A 17,819-nucleotide genomic window follows, 5' to 3' on the forward strand; every position below is an offset into this window, starting at 1 on the left:
TTTGAGTGATGAGTGACTAAAACTATATGATTATGGTAGAAGTAAAGAGAGATGTATAGCTCTGGAAAAAAATAAGAATCCACTGCACTGAACCCCATTGATAACCTCCTGGTTATTTCACCAAATATTGATTTCTGAACTCTTCCTGACTTAAAACATTAATATTGTTGTTTCTAAATGAATATGAACTTGTTTTCTTTGCATTAGTTGAGGTCTGAAAGCACTGCATCTTTTTCGCTATTTTGACCATGTCTCATTTTCTGCAGATAAAAACAAAATCTTTGCTTGGAATTTCAGAGACGTGTTGTCAGTAGTTTATAGAATAAAAGAACAAACTTCATTTTACTCAAACACATACCTATAAAAAGTAAAATCAGAGAAACGATGTCATCCCTGCCCAACACAATGACGGCACCAGCGAGTCATTTCCAAGTAACGAAACGTGAGATGGGAACTTCAGGGCAGACTGCCATGGAAAAAAAAACCCTGTAAACTAATTGGCGCTGTGAGTAGACCTGGTCCACTGGTCTGGCAACAAATCCCACTTCTTCCCTGCGTGCGATTGCACCATGCTCAAATGCCAAGTCGTCAGAAAATGTCAACAAGACCACAAACTGTGAGCAAGCAGTACCTGTCTCAGGACACGTACCGGGCCTTGAACATCTCATCCGTCTGATGAAAATACCAAACTGTTAAACAAGACGGACTTAAAACAGTTTTCGAAAGACTCCTTGTTTAAATCGTTGCTTCTCCCAAACCTTTTGGTTCAAGTGAGATTTGAGAACCTGGTTACTCATTTTGTTTTTTGTTGGTTTGTTTGTTTCCAAAAGTCGGGACGGGCAAGAACCTGTCCAAGTCTGTGGCAATAAATTTTTACAAGCGTAGATTTTGGGTAATGAGCGCTCAGCTGACTCAACAGCAGAGTTAACGGTGATTGTGGTCAGATGGCGCGCTGCTTCCATCTTTGTTTTCGTCTTTACAGCGATTGACTGCAACAACAAGTCAGCCCAATTATCCAGTAAGCAGCACTTATGCTCATCTGAGCTCGTCCTTAGAAATGTGAAAGCAGAGAGAGGGAACAATATGTACACTCACGCAAACCGTACAATAAATCTCGACAGTCACGCACGCCGTTATCTCCAGTGGAGCATCACTGGATATATGATTTCCATTCAGTCCCCTTTTACTCCGATACCCTTAGATAAAATTCAGCTGAACCAGAATGTTTGTAATTCAGTAAACTGCAAGCCACGTTTGTCCTATTAAAAGGTTTGAGAATAACTTTTGAGCATGTGTGAAACATACTTTTGTATTTTTAAAAAATATATATTTTTTTAATAGTCAGATGTAATATTGTCATTTTAAATGTCATGTCTACATTTAAAATTTCTGCTTACATTAGCTGTAGGTGGAAATTAATCATAACCAACAGAAATGAAGACTTACAAACGTCCATCTGCTAATAAATAATCTATATACTGTTTCTCTTACTGTTCACGTTTCTGGATTATATTGACTTTTCAGTAACATGCTAAGGTATTTAATTGGTCTGTAATGTCAGTATTAGAAATCTCCCAAAACAAAACACCTGACAAACTTTGGTAGAAGAAAACAAATCTGTGTAAAGACATATTTTCAGCACAACAAGCAGACCATGACCGATGGTTGATTGACTCACTTTTATCCAAACTTTCTAAAGCTGCTTTTGAGTCACACACTCTTACTAGATGTAGGTTTCATCAGTCACGAGTAAGTCGATGGAAGTTGATGCAATTTTGTCTGAAGAGAAGTCATTTGCTCAAATTTCTCAGAAATTCTGACGGTGGTTTCCGCTTAATCACTTGTTGTCCATATAAACCCTCTTGCAACGGCGACGGCTCCATTTTCCAGCCGCTCCACGCCCCGTTTGTTTTCCTTTTTTCATTTCTTCCTGACTGCCTGGAAGACGGGACAGGGTAGGCTCGTCCTCTTCAGTGGCGCCATGTACCTCCTGCTGGTTCCTCTGCTGCTCACTCCAGTCCAAGTAAGAGGTTTTTTTTTTCTTTATTTTATTCATAAAGCGCACTCTTTCCTACATGTTTCTGTTTTTTTGTGCGTTTCAACTTTTTTCCCCACAGTAAAGTAGACCTTTTCAGGCTCTCCAGGTTGCATGAAGCAGCAGTACGAGTTTCTGCAGGATTATTTATTCTACCTGATTTCACACATTTTCTCAGATATTTACAGTTTTTATGAGATTACAATCACAAACTGTACTTTTGAGCAGATACAAAAGTCTGACCTCTGGAGTTGCAAGTGGCCCTTAAGGCCCTTCATAGTGGCTCTCAATAACTTTGGCCAAAAACAAATTGACTAATGTTTTATTTAATAATAAGGTGATTAAAAAGCTAGTTTTACCAGTTTTTGTGTTTTCTCTGCATAGACGTTTTGCAACCGAATTATACCAGAGGAGTAATAAACATTTTTCTTGTTCTCTCGTTTGTTTAGGTCCGTAATGATGCTGCATTTTACATTTATTTTGAGAGAATGAATTTGTTCCCTTTTTCCCTAAAAGTAAACTTTTTTCTTCTTCTCTAGAACCTGAAATAGAAATAAGACTTGATTTAGTCAGAACACATACTGCTTCATTTTTACGGCAGGCATCTGGAAAACAGTGAAGAGAATCCAGAGCATGACGCCTCTGAGAAGAGAAAGCCCACAGCATTGCTTTACAGTATTTATCTTTTATTTCATGGCGAACCCAGTGGGAGCGTTCGTTGCCAAAAAAGCTTCATCTTAAGTCTCATTTGATCAAAAACCTTCCATTTAAAGTCCCAGTAAAGCTCCACAAACTTTATGCTTCTGCTAATAGAACAGAAGGTGTTATTATTATTTTAACATGCTTTCCCCTTAGTGAATGAAATATTAAATCTCCCCAGTGACACTGGGTCTCCAAAATGGTGTTTAGGGTTTTCTACTTTGATGCATGATAGTATTTTTTCTTTCTGCAGCGTTTAGGTGAAACGTGTAAAACCACCGCTGCTGGACTGTATTCCTCATGCAATGACATCTGGTTTTTACTATTATCGTGAACGCAGCTGTTACACGCAGCTGGTTTAGGTTCTCTTGCGTCAGATTTAAGCACGACTTCCTAAATAGTCAGGAACACAGTGCAACTACTCACAAGAAGTAAAGGAGAGCAGCAATTACAGGAAGAAATTATGATTTGATTCTAAGCCATGTTCTGGTTAAGCAAACAGAAAAATCTAAGTACCTTTAATTATCAGATAGCTACGTTTACCTGATGTCCCTGAATGAACACTTAATCACATATTATTCCAATTTTATAGTCATTTCTGGTAGAGTTGAACTAATTTTTTAATATAACAAACATGTTTCTTTGACTGGACTTTATTTTAACTTTTTGGAGTAAAGAATGACAATTTGACATGTATATTGTAAATAAAAACAGACGCATAATATGGAAGAGTTTAAAACCACTGAAAAATAATGCAATAATTCTTTTTTTTAAATGTGGTTTCTTCTGGATATAACAAATATGTATTCACAATCAATACTCTTTTTACAGAACGGTGTTAGTTTTTGAGAGAGCGGCCTTGTTTGATTCCCTCACAAAAACAAACTCACTGCTTGATTTAAAAAAATTAAATAAAAAATGACTGCAAATCCAAATCTGCTGCGGGGTGTGAATAATTTTGAGCCCAACTGGACGCAGCAACATTTCATATTTTTCTTTTTTTCCCCCCCCCCAAGAAATCAAATGTTGAGCGTCGTTATTCCACCACCACTAGAGGGAGCTGTGCGACTGCTAGACGCGATTCCCCAAACTCCATTTGCTGCACATTTGCTTTGTACTTGTGGCCTAATCGTCGCAGAAATGAAAAGCGACCACACATGCGTATTGCTCTGCAAAATGGTCTATATTTGTTTATTTATTTATATGTTTTGTTTCTATTTAGATGCTCAATCTTCCAGGGAAGGAAAGGCCAACGGGTAGGAACGACACACTAATTTATTCTTGTTGATATAACTGCGTATTTTTCTTACCATGATTTACTACCCAGCGTTTATAGTTTTTTTGGGTTTTTTTGCTTGTACTGTATATATTTTATGCCTTCTGTAAGAGATCTACCGTTTTAATTCGTCTTAAGTATATCTGTTCTGTTCTATATTTGATCCAAAGTGTCTCCAAACTTTTTTATTTATTTTTATTTATTTATTAATTTATTTTTATGAAGCAATGGGATTCAGGGAGGTGCTAGACAAGAGCTTTTGTCGACCGATCGAGCAGCATGTGAACGTGGAGACGGAGTTCCCTGGCGGCGTGGAGGATTTCTACATACCTCATTGCGTCTCACTGTTCCGCTGCTCGGGCTGCTGCATTGATGAGACTCGGGAGTGCTACCCTGTCGTTGAACGCAACATCACCTTGGAGGTGAGGAGCGACCACGGGCGCTTTCAAACACAGTCGATTGCACGAAACGTTCACTTCCCTGCCCTCCCTCCTGTCTGCAGGTGAGTCGGTCGAATCAGGTCGTCAACCTCACGTTTGTGGAGCATCAGGAGTGTGGAGTGAGGTAGACTAATGTCAGACACGCCTGGTTCGGTTCAGCTGCTATAAAACTGGAATATTAAAGTTGTTCTCCCTCCTAGGCTGAAAGAGTATCAGAATAACACAAGGTCAGTAAATGAAAGGTTTTATCTTTTGGGATTTGAACTTATCTATGACTTCGTAATAATTTTGTTCCTCCTCCACAGCAAGGAGGACTCTCTCAGGGACAGACCTCGAAGGAGGAAGCACAGGAGGAGAAGATGCGAAAAGTAAGACCGATCTAACTCCTTTTTCACGGTCTGTGCTCGGCATCTGTCGTCGTTTTGTCTTGACTCGGCCTGATCGTCGTGAACAAAGCGTCCAAGACATTAAAAGTCATCACATATTATTATCTGCCTTGTTGCTCATCACTTTTAGAGGACCTTTAATCCAAAGCCATTTCCGGAAGGTCGCAGAAACTTTGACAGATTAAACCGAGGATAAACATTCTACAGATTTAAAGTAGGAAAAAGAAATCATTTAATTTGTCACCGGAAATATTGATTGGAGCAGATCACGAGATACTCCAGGGTGACTGTTCGTAGCGTGACTGCAGAGTCTTTAAGGAGAAACTTGACTTTTGAACAATCTCCTTTTTGTTATGCAATCAAACAAGCTTCCCGGTGGTTCTGTAGAGTAATGATTTCCATTTAGGAAGATTCTCAGGAAGAGAAACTGAATAACTCCACAAGATCAGCAGCTACTAAAATAGACTAGGTGTGGTACAGGTATAAATGACGGTCAAACATATGCGAAGACTCCGACTAATATTTGGGAACACGCCTTTTTTGTAAGCTGCAGAGAAACCACATGTTGCCATTAATAAGCTTGACAGAATGGCGTCAATATGAAATAAGTTAGTTTTTCTGGCAACTTGACTTGAGGTGCAGTCCGTGTATTTTCACCAGACCATTCCATTTCCAGTTCTGACAACATGGTAATATCCACATTTCAACCACCTACTGACTGGAGAAATTGGAGATAGTTCCAGCTATTTTTTGATGACTTCCCTCCTCTTTGTGCATTTCACCTGAACCACTGGGACAGAGCACAGCTGCCCCACTTGCGGGTCACTGCAGATTTTCGTCAAGTCTGTTGGAACAGAATGTGGTTAGAGCAGAACAGAGGAAGTATTTTCAGCCATAAACTCAACAGGATCTACTTTATAAAGAAAATGAGTCAGTAACACAGAATCTAATAACTAAAACTTATATACCAGTCAACCTTTTAACAATACTGTATGTTGCAGACGCTCAAATCCTCAACTCACCACGCGAGCTGTGAGCCATCTGGCAAACGGTTTAGAAGCCGTGTAGATTCCAAACTTAATTGGTCCCTACAACAGTCAGAATTTAAATAAAGTAGGCATGTGGTGTTTTGTCATGCTGCCGATACTCTGGTCTGATTTCTTGGTTTGTTTACTCGCTGGGATGTATGCGAGACTGTGCGATATTTTATTGAGCAATATGTGTTTTTGATTTTACCGTGCGCTGTGTATTTTAACGGCTTTATTTAGCGTATGATGTCCGAGTTAAATTTTCCCTCGGGGACAATAAAGTATATATCCATGCAACTTTTACTTTACCCAACTTCATGTTGTATTAAGTTCTTTATCTTGATTAAATAGCAGACTTTTTTCAGGTATTTTAGCGGTCTCTTCCAGTGCTAAGTAATATCTGCATCTGTGGTGTCACTATCAGCAATTTTCTTTTTGGGGAAACGAGAGAGAGAGAGTTTGAGGAATCTGGGTCAACAGCTTGCAGCACTGCCTGCAGGGCGTCACCAGCTCCTCTGCTTCACAAAAGGAGAATGCAGCAGTAGGAACACACACATTTTCCAAATCACTTCACCTAGAAGCTGGTTATTTTGGGCTTGGGGTCACTGGCAGGGTACCGCTGAATTCAACAGTACGTTTGGTTTCCCTGGAAACATATAGATGTGTTGTTTCATCACTCATACGTGTCAGAGCGATCATTTCGCTACATTTAAATGCGATTTTGACCCATTATCTCCTTACCGACTCTCCGAAACGTCAACAAAAAGTCCCTTGCAAACATATTCACCAACCTTTTAACTTTTTCGCATGTTGTCACGACAACGCCAAACTTCAGCGCAAGACTTTGTGTGATAGATGAGCACAAGGGATTTATCGACAGTGAGGCAGAAGGGTTTTGATGTTTTCTGTCAATCTGAAAAGTGTGGCCTGGATTCAGATTCGTACCCCACTCGGAGCAGCCTGTTGCATATCTAGAGAATCACATTTCTGCCCGTTCTTCTCTGCAAAATAACAACGCACGGGCACTATATAAAAAAAAGTATCCGTTACACCTTGAACACGTTTTCTGTCGCTTTTAACTTTACATAACTCAACAGGATGCTGCTGAAAAAACAGAGGATATTTTGCATGCTTTGTGCAGGAATACACTGGATGTTTTCCAACCCCCAAAACTTGAGAGGTCTGGAGGAAGGAAATATTCACTCTGGGTCCTAATTATGAAAGAGCCGCCACTGGCTCCATCTGTCTCCCTGTCCAGTCTGACCAGTTTCCCCGTCCTGACTGAGCTCTGCCATTTTGGCCAGAGTCCCATCTCAACTTTTAGTTGCTTTATAGATTCATTTCAAGCATTTCAATGCATCAAACAAATCAAAAGCGTGGTAAATGAACGCCAGGTGTTTTCTAAGTGAGTAAGAATCTGAAATTCAGTTGGAATAAGGGAACAAAAGATGCTATCATGCAGTTCATAGCGGTTTGAATTCATTTCCATGTATTTTGTCTTTCCAGGTGCCAGTTCTCTCACTAGAAGATACATCTTCATTGACAGAAACGTCATTTGGGATCAATATTTTCATCCTCTGTACATAGATAACTTCCTGCATTCATCCCACCAGAGGCCAGTTCTTCTTCTGCAAGCTTCTCTTCATTATTTATCAAAGAAAAAGGATCAGCCTTTGATCCTGGTTGCTGCTTGTTTTGGACCAAAGTCAACTCAGTCTTTCACATCTAGATCTTCTCATGTGACGTTTGGACGATGTACGTAAACTACGGAACACAGAAGACGTTTATTTAAGCTTTTTTATATACATATTTTTTATCAGTTGTTAACACAAAGACAATGAATAATGTACAATAGGCAAGGCATATGTGTGTATTTTTAAGGATTTATTTAATTAAATAATGAGTTCAGTGAATAAAAATATATGTAAACAGCAGTGATTCTCTGTGGTCTTTATCTAAGCGTCAAACACTCTGATACATTAAGGGTATTTAGACAACCCTTAGAATTAAAGGGTTTATAAGGGTTTATACTATTTATAAGGCAAGAAATCCCACTTATTAACCTGACAGGGCAGGTTGACCTATGAAGTGAAAACCATTTCGGGTGACGACCTCCTGAAGCTCATCAAGAAAATGCAGAGTGTGTGCAAAGCAGTAATCACAGCAAAAGGTTGCTACTTTGAGGAAACTAGAATATAAGGGGTATTTTCAGTTGTTTTACACTTTTTTGTTTAGTGCATATTTCCACATGTGTTATTCATAGTTTTGATGCCTTCAGTGTGAATCTACAATGTCAATAGTCATGAAAATAAAGGAAACTCATTGAATTAAAAGGTGTGTCCAAACTTTTGGTCTGTACTGTAGGCTTGTGATTTCACGTGATACGCTAACAGAAGGTGGGCATAACTGAAAATAGATGAAAGGATTCATAGTTTTCAAATTCTTACCAGTTTAGCGCGAGTAGGAGGACTGCAATTTTTGCTCATTTTTACATGCAGACAAGCTCAAATCTAATCAGATCAGATTAATGACCTCATTGTCTTGCCACATATTCTAAGTTGGATTTAGATTTTGACTTTGACTGTCTCTGTGTTCAAAGCTTCGGATGTTGTTTTGTCCTGGCTGATTTGTCGCTTTATCTTGATGTGTTTTGCTCACTTATGTTGTCTAACAAAACTTTTGAGACCTTCACAGAAAAGTCACATTTAAACTGAGCAGCTGTAGCACGACCAAGAGGAGTGGATACTTTTGTGTTTAAAAAGCATTCTCAGTCACTAGACTAGCACAAACGTGAATTGATACAGGTGAGGTTAGGTTTAACAGCAAGAATGTGTCTCAATTAGCAGCACAACAGAGTGAACTTGGTATACATTTTTTTGTCAAAGTCAAGCCATTGTTTGATTTTCTGTTTTCAAATGTGGCATCAGTTTAAACTTAGAGAGATTTTGAATATGAAAGACTTTAAATTTCCAGAAGCCGTTCAGATTTGCTCTCCCCAAGTACGGATTCATAATTTGATCATAAGCCTGTAATCTTATCCTCAGCGTAAAGATATGCGTAAAGGTTAAGATAAGAGCAGAACGCGTGCACGTGTTCCCGCCTTGTTTTTATGGGCAAAGTAAAACAGCTTTGTTTACTCGCCGGGACACGCTGCAGCAGAGCACACTAGTAGCTCTGCTTGGGTTAGCGCCAGGCCAAACCTTTAATACACCAGACGCTCCCACGTCACTGTACTGCTCTACGTCGCCCTGCTCTGTGTACAGTTCTAATCTCGATGGCAAGACAAACGCGTGGTCCTGAACTTGCCACACATTTGGCTCTAGTCACGTTTTTCAGCTGCTGGCGGCTCCAGCCAATCAGAGACTCGGACTGCGGTCACATGGGAAGGGGTGGCGGCCAAAACAATGTGACGTACCGGATGCTTCTGACGTGGCCACGCCCTCAAGCACCAAATATGGAGCCACAGCTGAACTAAATATATTATTTCATCCCGTTTTTATGTTTAAATAACAAAAAAAAAAGGTGAATTAAAGAAGGGGAAACAATTTACTATTATTAACACACTTTTCGTTTTGAAGCAAACAGGACAGACGGAGAGCGTCTGCAGTCGACTGTCGCCACGGTGCTCCGCATGTGAGCTGGAGGACGTGGGAGGAGCGCTGGGTCCCGTGGACGGCACCGTGGAACAGCCCCGTCCAGGCTGTGAAGCTGGGCGGCTGCAGTTAACCACGGTACTGAGGCAGACAGACAGGGTCAGCCGTGACTTCAACCCGAATAAAGGTTCCTTATTTGGTGTTTTTCATACCGCCTCTTTGGAAGAACATCTCGACTACAAGTACGTGTGTTGTTTTTTGTTTCCTCTGTCGTGTCCGTGTCGTGCTTTTCTGCATTTTCGACGACTCACACTTCGTGGGAGTCGTCCCTCATTAGCATGTCTTAGCCTCTAAACTGCTCACTGCAGTCCGGCGAAAAATAATAATAATGCTGTCGACTTTTTCCGCTTTATTGAATGCTAATTTGTTCGTCCTTGTTAAGTCACAAACATGGAGTTTCACACCGCTTGGTAGTTTACGTATGTGAAGTTTGGTTTTCTGCAACGTTTACACTACAGTCAGGCCTAATGAAGACCAAGGACGAGCGTCAAACTTGTATCCAGTTGTATACGTCAATGTCGGATTATCCAGAAAATATTTATAAATTAAATAATGGTTGAATTCTTCCTACATGGACAGTGCCTTGCTTGGGTATTCATTCCTTTTGAACGTTTTCATATTGTGTCACGTTACAACGCCACATTTCTGTGTTTTATTTGATGGATCAATACCAAAATCTTTAAAGAAAACGTGGGTACATTATGTTAAAAAAATATTTAGAAAAAAAAACACCTCCTCACTCTGACACCTCTAAATAAAATCCAGAATCCGAGAAGCAGCTAGGAGCTTTGTGGCAGCTTTGGAGGAGCTGCAGAGATTCTCAGCTCAAGTGGAAACAATCTGAGACAACAGCAACTTTGTGCGTTCCACAAACCTGATGCCTTCTGTCATTTTTCCAACCCTAAAAGTGGTTGGAAAAATGACACATTCCCACGCTGGACTGTAATATTGACAGCATCACACTGTAGTGATGTAGAAAACCTGTTATATCTTGCAGAATAGTTGAGGCAGGGCCAAGGTACACTTTCCAGCAGCGTGAAAATCCAGCTAGAAATGGGTTCAATCAGAGCATGTTCATGTGTAAGAGTCGCCCAGACTAAGTCTAGACCTGAATCTGTGGCTAGACTTGAAAAGTGCTGCTCAGACCCGTCAAACCTGACCTTGCTTCAGCTGGTTTGCTAAGAAAAGGGGTAAAAATGTGACAGAGACATACTGCTAAAGAATAGCATCTGTAATAGTAGATGGCTGCATGTTTTTGCAAAAACATTGCTTCTTCTTTATGCTTTAAGTTGCTGGCATGTCATGTATAATAAGTTAGCGAAATTACTTACACCAGTTGCAATAACCAATAAATCAATTAATTGCATGATAAATTAAAGAGAGGTCAATAATTTCTATTCTGATGATAGACTTCATAATCTGTTTCATTTATGGTGTTAGTTGTGTGTGTGTGTGTGTGCGTTTGTTTCTAATACCTTGTGGGGACCATTTTCCTGACATATACTACGTTGTGGGGACCGAAGCCTGGTCCCCACAAGGGGAAACGCTGTTTTTGGGTCAGGGGTCAGATTTAGGACTAAGGTGTGAATTGAGTTTTGGTTAGGGTTAAGGTTAGGTATGCAATGGTTAGGGTTAGGGTAAAGGTAAGGGTAAGATTTAGGCTGTAGAAATGAATGGAAGTCAGTGGAAAGTCCCCGCAAAGATAGCTGCGCAAACGTGTTTGTGTGGTTTTTATTTCCATTTCATCTGTTTTTGGTCGCTCTGTGATTTATTTTTTTGTCTGTCTAAATTACCTTCCAGTTACAATTCAATATGTCTCTTGAAAATGATCTCAAAATAACAATATTATTGTTTATTGCAATAATTTCTTGGACAGTTTGTCATCTAGCAAAATTAATTATTTATTGAGACAGATGTAGCATTGCTACCTTAGCAGTTCACTGTAAAATGGAGATGATAACGTAAAGCGATCCCAACTAAACATGGAAGAAAGTATTTGTAGCATTTTTAGTTTTTTGCTTAGTTGTAATCACCAATATTTACATGCAACTTTTCAATGTTGCTGCTTGTGTTTTTAGCTACTTGCCACAGTGTCATACGCCACCTGTTTGAAAAGAGGGTCAACTTAGTGTTGTTTTGTCCGCAGCTTTAGCATTTGATATGCCGAACTAGTTTTGGGGGAGCTTGTGGACGAGAGGACACCGACGAAGGACGAGGATGATGAGCACCAAGAGGAAGGCAGAGAGTCTCCGACCTTGCATCATGAAGTGCAGAGGCTCCCAGGTGGACTCAGAAAGAGACTCTGGATTCTCAGGTTCTCTCCCCGACCCGTAGGGCGTTTTGAGGAAAACTACAGACGTCCCAGTGGAACCACAGCTAAAATTTCTGTCTGCCCTACAGACGCCAGCTCAGAACACCAGAGCACCATGGACACCACGGACTCTGAGGATTCTCCTCAGCCCAGAGGGCAGAAAGGGGCGACGGGTGCTGGTTCAGGCCCAAAGCCCTCCCAGCTGGCTGTGGTTGGAGGCTCCTACTCCGGACTCTCGCCTATGATCATAATGAACAACGTTGTGCTCAAGCAGGTAACAAGATGAAACCTCTGCTCTGAAATCTGCAACTTATGTGGGGCTGAAGCAAGCGATTTATTTTAGTAATTAACTGATTAATCAGATAGAAAAATGGCACATTCTGCTGATTTTTTAAAATTTATTTAACCACTTATTAGCCTTATTTAATACATTATTGGAATTACATAAAAAATACCAATAAACACATAATTCAATTTTATATTATTGTCTAAAATGCAATAACACAGCATTCTTTTAATGAACACTTGATCATCTGTAGCAAAAGAGGCATCTGCAGCTATAAAAAATATAAACATATAACAATCTCTGCTTGACTTTAACATCAATACAGTGTAGGGCTGATCTGTTGAGTATTTTATTGGATTAGCTGAATAGCAAAAGGAGATTTTTTCCCCTGAATTTTAACCAGATAAAGTTAAAACGGCTTAATTACTACTCTAAGTATGATGTTCTTATGGCCTTTATTGAGTCTATATAATCCAGTTAATAATCGATTAATCATTGACTAAATCAGTTGACAGTTATTTCAGTAATAAATCACAATTGATCCAAATAATCTTCTTAAACTTTTATGTTAATGCTTCTCTGCTTTTTCTTCAAGTCTCAACTTTGATATTCAGATGAACTCTTATGTTTTTGTTTTATATTGGTATTTGAGTGACTTTGAGTGCTCTTAAAAATAAAATGTATTAAAATAAAAACCTTTTATTATAGTTTAGCAGCAGCATGAATTCTCAGCACCCCAAGTTTAAACGCAAGAGCCGACTAAATATTACATCCAAGTAGTCCTTTGCAAATGCAATATCAGTTATAATAACACTGGGACGACTGTTTGATATACTGTTCAACTTTTCTGAGATGGATTTTGATGTAGTAGAAAAAACAGACATGTCGACATTGCACATGGAAAATGTATTTATAAAATGTTACTGATTTAATTCCAGTTTGCTGAAATGAATGTGATCAAAATGTTTGAGCTGTTCAGAAGAACGCTTGGAGTCAGAAACTTGTTGAGTTTAATGTTGTGTCTTTAGGATATTTCCATAAAACTAGTGTAAACAAGCTATTTGTCCCCAAAGATCATCTGGTTTAATTTAGCATTTAAAGATTTGGAAATGAAATGAAGAGTAGAAGCGGTTCTATGTGTAAACCTGTCGCCCTCCTTCCTCTGCAGCCTGTGGAGAACCCGCCCTCTATGAAGCCGTGGGGCTTCAGCCCCGCTGTGGAAGTGGTGCAGCCCGTGGTGCCGCAGTCGCAGGTGGTCTTTCTGCAGCCGGTGGTCTCCCGCCAAGCTTCGCCATCCTCCAAGGAGGCCGCCTCCAAGCACAGACGCTCTAAAAAGTATTTTCCAATCTTAAAGTCCTACCCTAAGATCGCCCCTCATCCTGGGGACAGCTCTGCTTCCTCGGGAAGAGGAACTGCTTCTTCTTCTTCTTCTTCTTCCTTCTCCACCACCTCGTCTTCATCGGGGTCAGAGAAATGCAGCTCGTTGACCTCTAACCTTTGGGAACAATGTCCGAGAGAGAAGGTGCAGAGATCTCTGTGTAGCAGCACCAGCAACTCCAGAGCTGCTTCCCCCAGTCTTCCTGGTACTCCCAGTACTCCCAGTACCATGTCCCCGCTGCTCCAGAGCAGACTCTCCCTCCCCGCAGCAGAAACCAGCAGCGGCGTCACGCCCGCCACAGAGAGGCCTTCGTTGGCGGCCGACGCCCCGCCCTTCGGTCACTCCACGAACCAGGCGCTCACGCTGGACAGCATCTCCTCTCTGGAGTGCAACGAGAGCGACGGCAACCCGGACACCAAGAGGAAGCGCTTCTGCAACACGTACAACATCCTGAGCAAGTCGGGGCTGCTGGACATCACGCTCCGCACCAAGGAGCTGCTCCGGCAGAACCAAAGCACGCAGAACGAGCTGGACCGGCTGAAGAAGCACACGGACCTGTTCTTCCAGGCGCTGCAGAGCGGGGACACCAGCATCTGCATGAAGCTGCTCACCAGTCTCCGGGAGGAGGACAGGGACAGAGCTGCTCAGCTGTGAGCCGGTAGACTCAGAGGAAGACCTGGAAGTGGGGAGAGGGGGAGGCGCGGCGAGGCAGATGGGCTGAAAGTAATGCGCTCTACATTAGCGACCCCTCCCCCAGACGCACACAGACGACACACTGTGGCCTACATTTCAGCAGTCATTTGCCTTCGGGTCGGTTCCTGATGCACCAAACTGACCTAAAAATCATCAAAGCACTTGTCCGCTTGCACTCTACTTGTACAATGTTCCATAACACTGTAGCTGGATCCTGCAAATTTCCTTCACTAATGCGTCTGAGGAACAGATTCAATCCAAAGTCTTCTTGCAATGCACAAAAAGAATTTCTAATGTATTTAGTTAATTAGAGCATCAACAAACATTAATTACTACAGAGTGCAATTAGGAATGCTAAATATAGTGAGAAATAAATATAGCATGATGTTGCTCAGAGCACAAAGCGTAGAATTAGACTGAATAGATCTACCCTTATGAATTGGACACATTTTCACTGATTTCTTTTCCATATCGGATCAATACAAATATTAATATCGGATCAGTTCATCTCTAGTGTGTATAGATTATGTCCCCTACTGCTAAGTTGTGCCTCCTCCTGCAGAGATGGTCACAAATGCAGTGTTTGTTTTACTTTTTTATTTAAATTTAAAATTTTTGAAAGATTAACAAACCTTTACGGCTGTAATCACTTTAATCTGAATGCCAGAATATAAATGCTGGAAGATATTCCAACTTTTATGAGTTTAAATCTCTGTTTAAAAGGTCTTTGAGAAGAGCTTTACTTGGTCTGTGTCTCCATGGAGACGCTTAAAGAGGAGGTCCACGCTTCCAATGATTACATTTTTCCACGCGTTACTGGATTTCATCAATATATTTCATTTAGCATTCTGTAAAACACTTCAATGTCGAGCCCAAGTTGTTTTGAGTCAATTGTCTTCGATCAAAACTACAGAAGTTGACTGAAAATATGAACTTAAAGGAGCGAAAACTGAGAAACGACTGAGTAAAAATTCTGGAGATATTCAGCTAGTATGAAACGATTAGCGAAAATGCAGGGAGAGGAAAAACTAACGCAGAAACACAAATTTAGAGGCCAACAAGTTTATTCTGTATGGGGGAAAAATAGAGAATTTCATCCTAATGTGCGCCTGATATTCTGACAACACTTTATATGTCATCTTGTTACATTATCTCTCATTCATTTGACTCTCTAAACATAATTTCACAGGTGTGTTTAACTGACTCCAGGTTTGGACATGTTGAAAATGTTAAGAGCATTTTGCCAGTTTGTAGCATAAAACAGCCAAACGTGCATGAAGTGTACTTATCCTCTGCTTGTCTGGTTTAGCTGTTTTATGTTGAGTGTTTTTGTGTTGTGATCTCATCAGGTTGGCAGACATTCATGCTCAAATTGACTGGAGAAAAAAAAGCGTTTAATGACCAGTTAGATTCCTCTGCGATAACGGTTCACTGTCTTGGAGTTAAAACATGTTTATTGGTCACTTCTGAACGGGTCTGTACTCTTTTCTTCAGCTTTATTGTTTTTAAATATTCAGAACAGTGTACAGTAGGGTGACTGAGTCTGTTTTTATGTTGTCTTTTCTTCTGTATTTTTTTAAAATATTTTTTTTAAAAAGTGTGTATTTAAATTTACTTTTGTTCAAAATGTCAGAAGTATTAAGGCAGCTACTGATGAAAGCCAGTAGTTTTCAACCTCATCAATCCAGATTTTTTTTTTTTTTTACTCTAAATTTAAATTTGTTTTTAGTAGATCATGGCCTTAAAATTTTAATTACATGCAAGTTGAAGAAGAAATTTGCACTAAAATCTAAGAAAAGCTTTGAAACAATTTGTGGCTGAATTAAATGGCAGCTGTGGCACTGTAGCTTAAATAAGATGAACATCATTTTTTACTTTTTTATTTTTACACTAGGTGCATTACCAGACATTACAACTGCACAGCCTGAACGGTGTGGCGATTTTTATTTGATCTAATTGTAGTCAACTCGTAGCTATTTGATATTTGTTGTTTATACTGAGATACAGTGGTCCATATTTAACATCATGTGTAAAATACGAGTTTTATAATATTGCCATCTAAACTGCTGTAAATAGGAAAATGTTGTTTAAATGGAGAATGTGAGAAAATATTTCTTCAAAGCTCAAAAGTAATGTTTGTAAATTACACATTTTATCCCATTTTAATGACTATTTTTGCTTTAATAGACACATCAACAACTCTGTTCTCCACACTGTCAGTTAATATGTATGCACAGTTCATACTATTAAATTTTTTTATTATTAAATATAAAGTGGATGTTTTGTGGCTGCTTCACAAAATCGATTTAGCGTGAGCTAAGAGGAGCTTTGTGTTAAAGATGTTGGAGGTCATCATCACTCCTCCCATTGTTTTTCACTGCAGTGCACCATTTCCACTATCAGCGGACCAGCTTTATGCTGTACAGTCTTTAACGTTTTACGGTCTGTCCCAATATTATATCTGTTCATCTGAATTGATCTCTACATGTTGATAGATATCCGGAAAACCTCACGAGTTGAAAGGTTTTCACCTTCTGACACAAAGACTCACCAATACAAACCTTTTTTGTTTTTCTCTCTGATACGAATTACTTGTCTGGTATTTGTCTACAAACAGTCCTGCAGGTGCTGCCTGACCTTTGACTTTGCTGCTCTAAAAGGCCACAGCTTACATCGTTTCCCCCCCTCTAAACTAAATCAAATTTCTCATTTGTAATTTATTATCTTTAAAGCCTTAAAATGTCCAAGGTAGAGAAGTAAAGCCTTTCCTTTTGTGAAAACATAAACCGGTTTTGCTATTTCAGCTTAGTTTAAATGGTTAATTTGTAGAATGTTTCTGAGACGGAGATTAATAATCTATGATTTAATTTACTTTATATAGTTTGATGGCCTTTAGCTGACTCAAACTCTTCCAGTTGGGATGCAGTATATGTGCTCTTGCAATTGAATGAATAACACTAGAAGTCAAAAGATCGTTGTAGTCATTGTGACGTGGTCATACTTGGTCATGAGAATTTACAATGTCGGCTTCCAAAATGTTGATTGAAACAAAGTAGTTTTCATGTACAATGGGATACTTTTGAAGTATGCTTGAAAATTGGCAGCTTTAAATTCTTTTGTCTGCGTATTTTTTTAAAATGTTAAGCATTGGGATTGTTTATTAAAAATGCACGAATGACGATGTAGATATTGCGAGCTAGCATTTTTTAAAGGTGTAATAAAAAACTAAATGAGTTAATTTAATCGAGTCATTCTGACTTGCAAGCAATAAGTTCTTGTTTTCTAACATTTGTGGTTGGTGAACATAGAAAACTGACTAAATCATAACTTTGTATGGGTTTTAATGTGAACTCACTTCAATAAGACTGAGTTATGGTTTGGGTTAATATCCTGTTTTGTTTTGTATGTTTACATTTATGATGTAATTGCCTGTGTAATAAATATTATTTAAAAATATATATATCCATATGAGAACGGTTTCTTATTTGGTCCATTGTTTTTTCCAGATTTTTCTAAATATTAAAAAACAAGGTGCAACCAGTTGCTAAATTGCAAGCTACAAATACCTAAATACATTTATTTTTCTGCCCGTACTTAAATTGACATATTTGACCGCTGGATGGCGACAGTGAGA

The 17,819-nt window shown here is 39.5% G+C and overlaps 2 protein-coding genes across 3 annotated transcripts; both read left to right on the forward strand.

Moving 5' to 3' along the window:
• Positions 1-1,867: 1,867 nt before the first annotated feature.
• On the forward strand, positions 1,868-7,798 carry pgfa (placental growth factor a). 2 transcript variants are annotated; one of them, XM_028039407.1, is made up of 7 exons: positions 1,868-2,023; positions 3,957-3,990; positions 4,236-4,432; positions 4,513-4,574; positions 4,651-4,677; positions 4,756-4,818; positions 7,371-7,798. In XM_028039407.1, the coding sequence occupies exons 1-7, from the start codon at positions 1,982-1,984 to the stop codon at positions 7,387-7,389; spliced, it is 444 nt and encodes a 147-aa protein (XP_027895208.1). In that variant the 5' UTR covers positions 1,868-1,981; the 3' UTR covers positions 7,390-7,798. The 2 variants fall into 2 exon arrangements, with proteins under 2 accessions (XP_027895208.1, XP_027895206.1); XM_028039405.1 differs by lacking the exon at positions 4,513-4,574 and having other exon boundaries at positions 4,236-4,512.
• A 1,725-nt stretch (positions 7,799-9,523) lies between these two features.
• cipcb (CLOCK-interacting pacemaker b) lies at positions 9,524-17,643 on the forward strand. Its single transcript, XM_028040781.1, has 4 exons — positions 9,524-9,699; positions 11,664-11,831; positions 11,918-12,102; positions 13,283-17,643. The coding sequence occupies exons 2-4, from the start codon at positions 11,735-11,737 to the stop codon at positions 14,144-14,146; spliced, it is 1,146 nt and encodes a 381-aa protein (XP_027896582.1). The 5' UTR covers positions 9,524-9,699; positions 11,664-11,734; the 3' UTR covers positions 14,147-17,643.
• Positions 17,644-17,819: the final 176 nt, after the last annotated feature.

This window comes from Xiphophorus couchianus, chromosome 15, assembly GCF_001444195.1.
Source record: "Xiphophorus couchianus chromosome 15, X_couchianus-1.0, whole genome shotgun sequence".
NCBI lineage: Eukaryota > Metazoa > Chordata > Actinopteri > Cyprinodontiformes > Poeciliidae > Xiphophorus > Xiphophorus couchianus.

What these genes read in the sequence shown, in the direction of transcription:
- pgfa (XM_028039405.1), top strand. Translation starts at nt 1,982, where the DNA reads ATGTACCTCCTGCTGGTTCCTCTGCTGCTCACTCCAGTCCAA. An exon ending in AGGGAAGGAAAGGCCAACGG is followed by an intron (nt 3,991 to 4,235) that starts GTAGGAACGACA and finishes ATTTTTATGAAG; the next exon opens with CAATGGGATTCAGGGAGGTG. An exon ending in GAGTATCAGAATAACACAAG is followed by an intron (nt 4,678 to 4,755) that starts GTCAGTAAATGA and finishes CCTCCTCCACAG; the next exon opens with CAAGGAGGACTCTCTCAGGG.
- cipcb (XM_028040781.1), top strand. Translation starts at nt 11,735, where the DNA reads ATGATGAGCACCAAGAGGAAGGCAGAGAGTCTCCGACCTTGCATCATG. An exon ending in AAGAGACTCTGGATTCTCAG is followed by an intron (nt 11,832 to 11,917) that starts GTTCTCTCCCCG and finishes TCTGCCCTACAG; the next exon opens with ACGCCAGCTCAGAACACCAG. An exon ending in ACAACGTTGTGCTCAAGCAG is followed by an intron (nt 12,103 to 13,282) that starts GTAACAAGATGA and finishes CTTCCTCTGCAG; the next exon opens with CCTGTGGAGAACCCGCCCTC.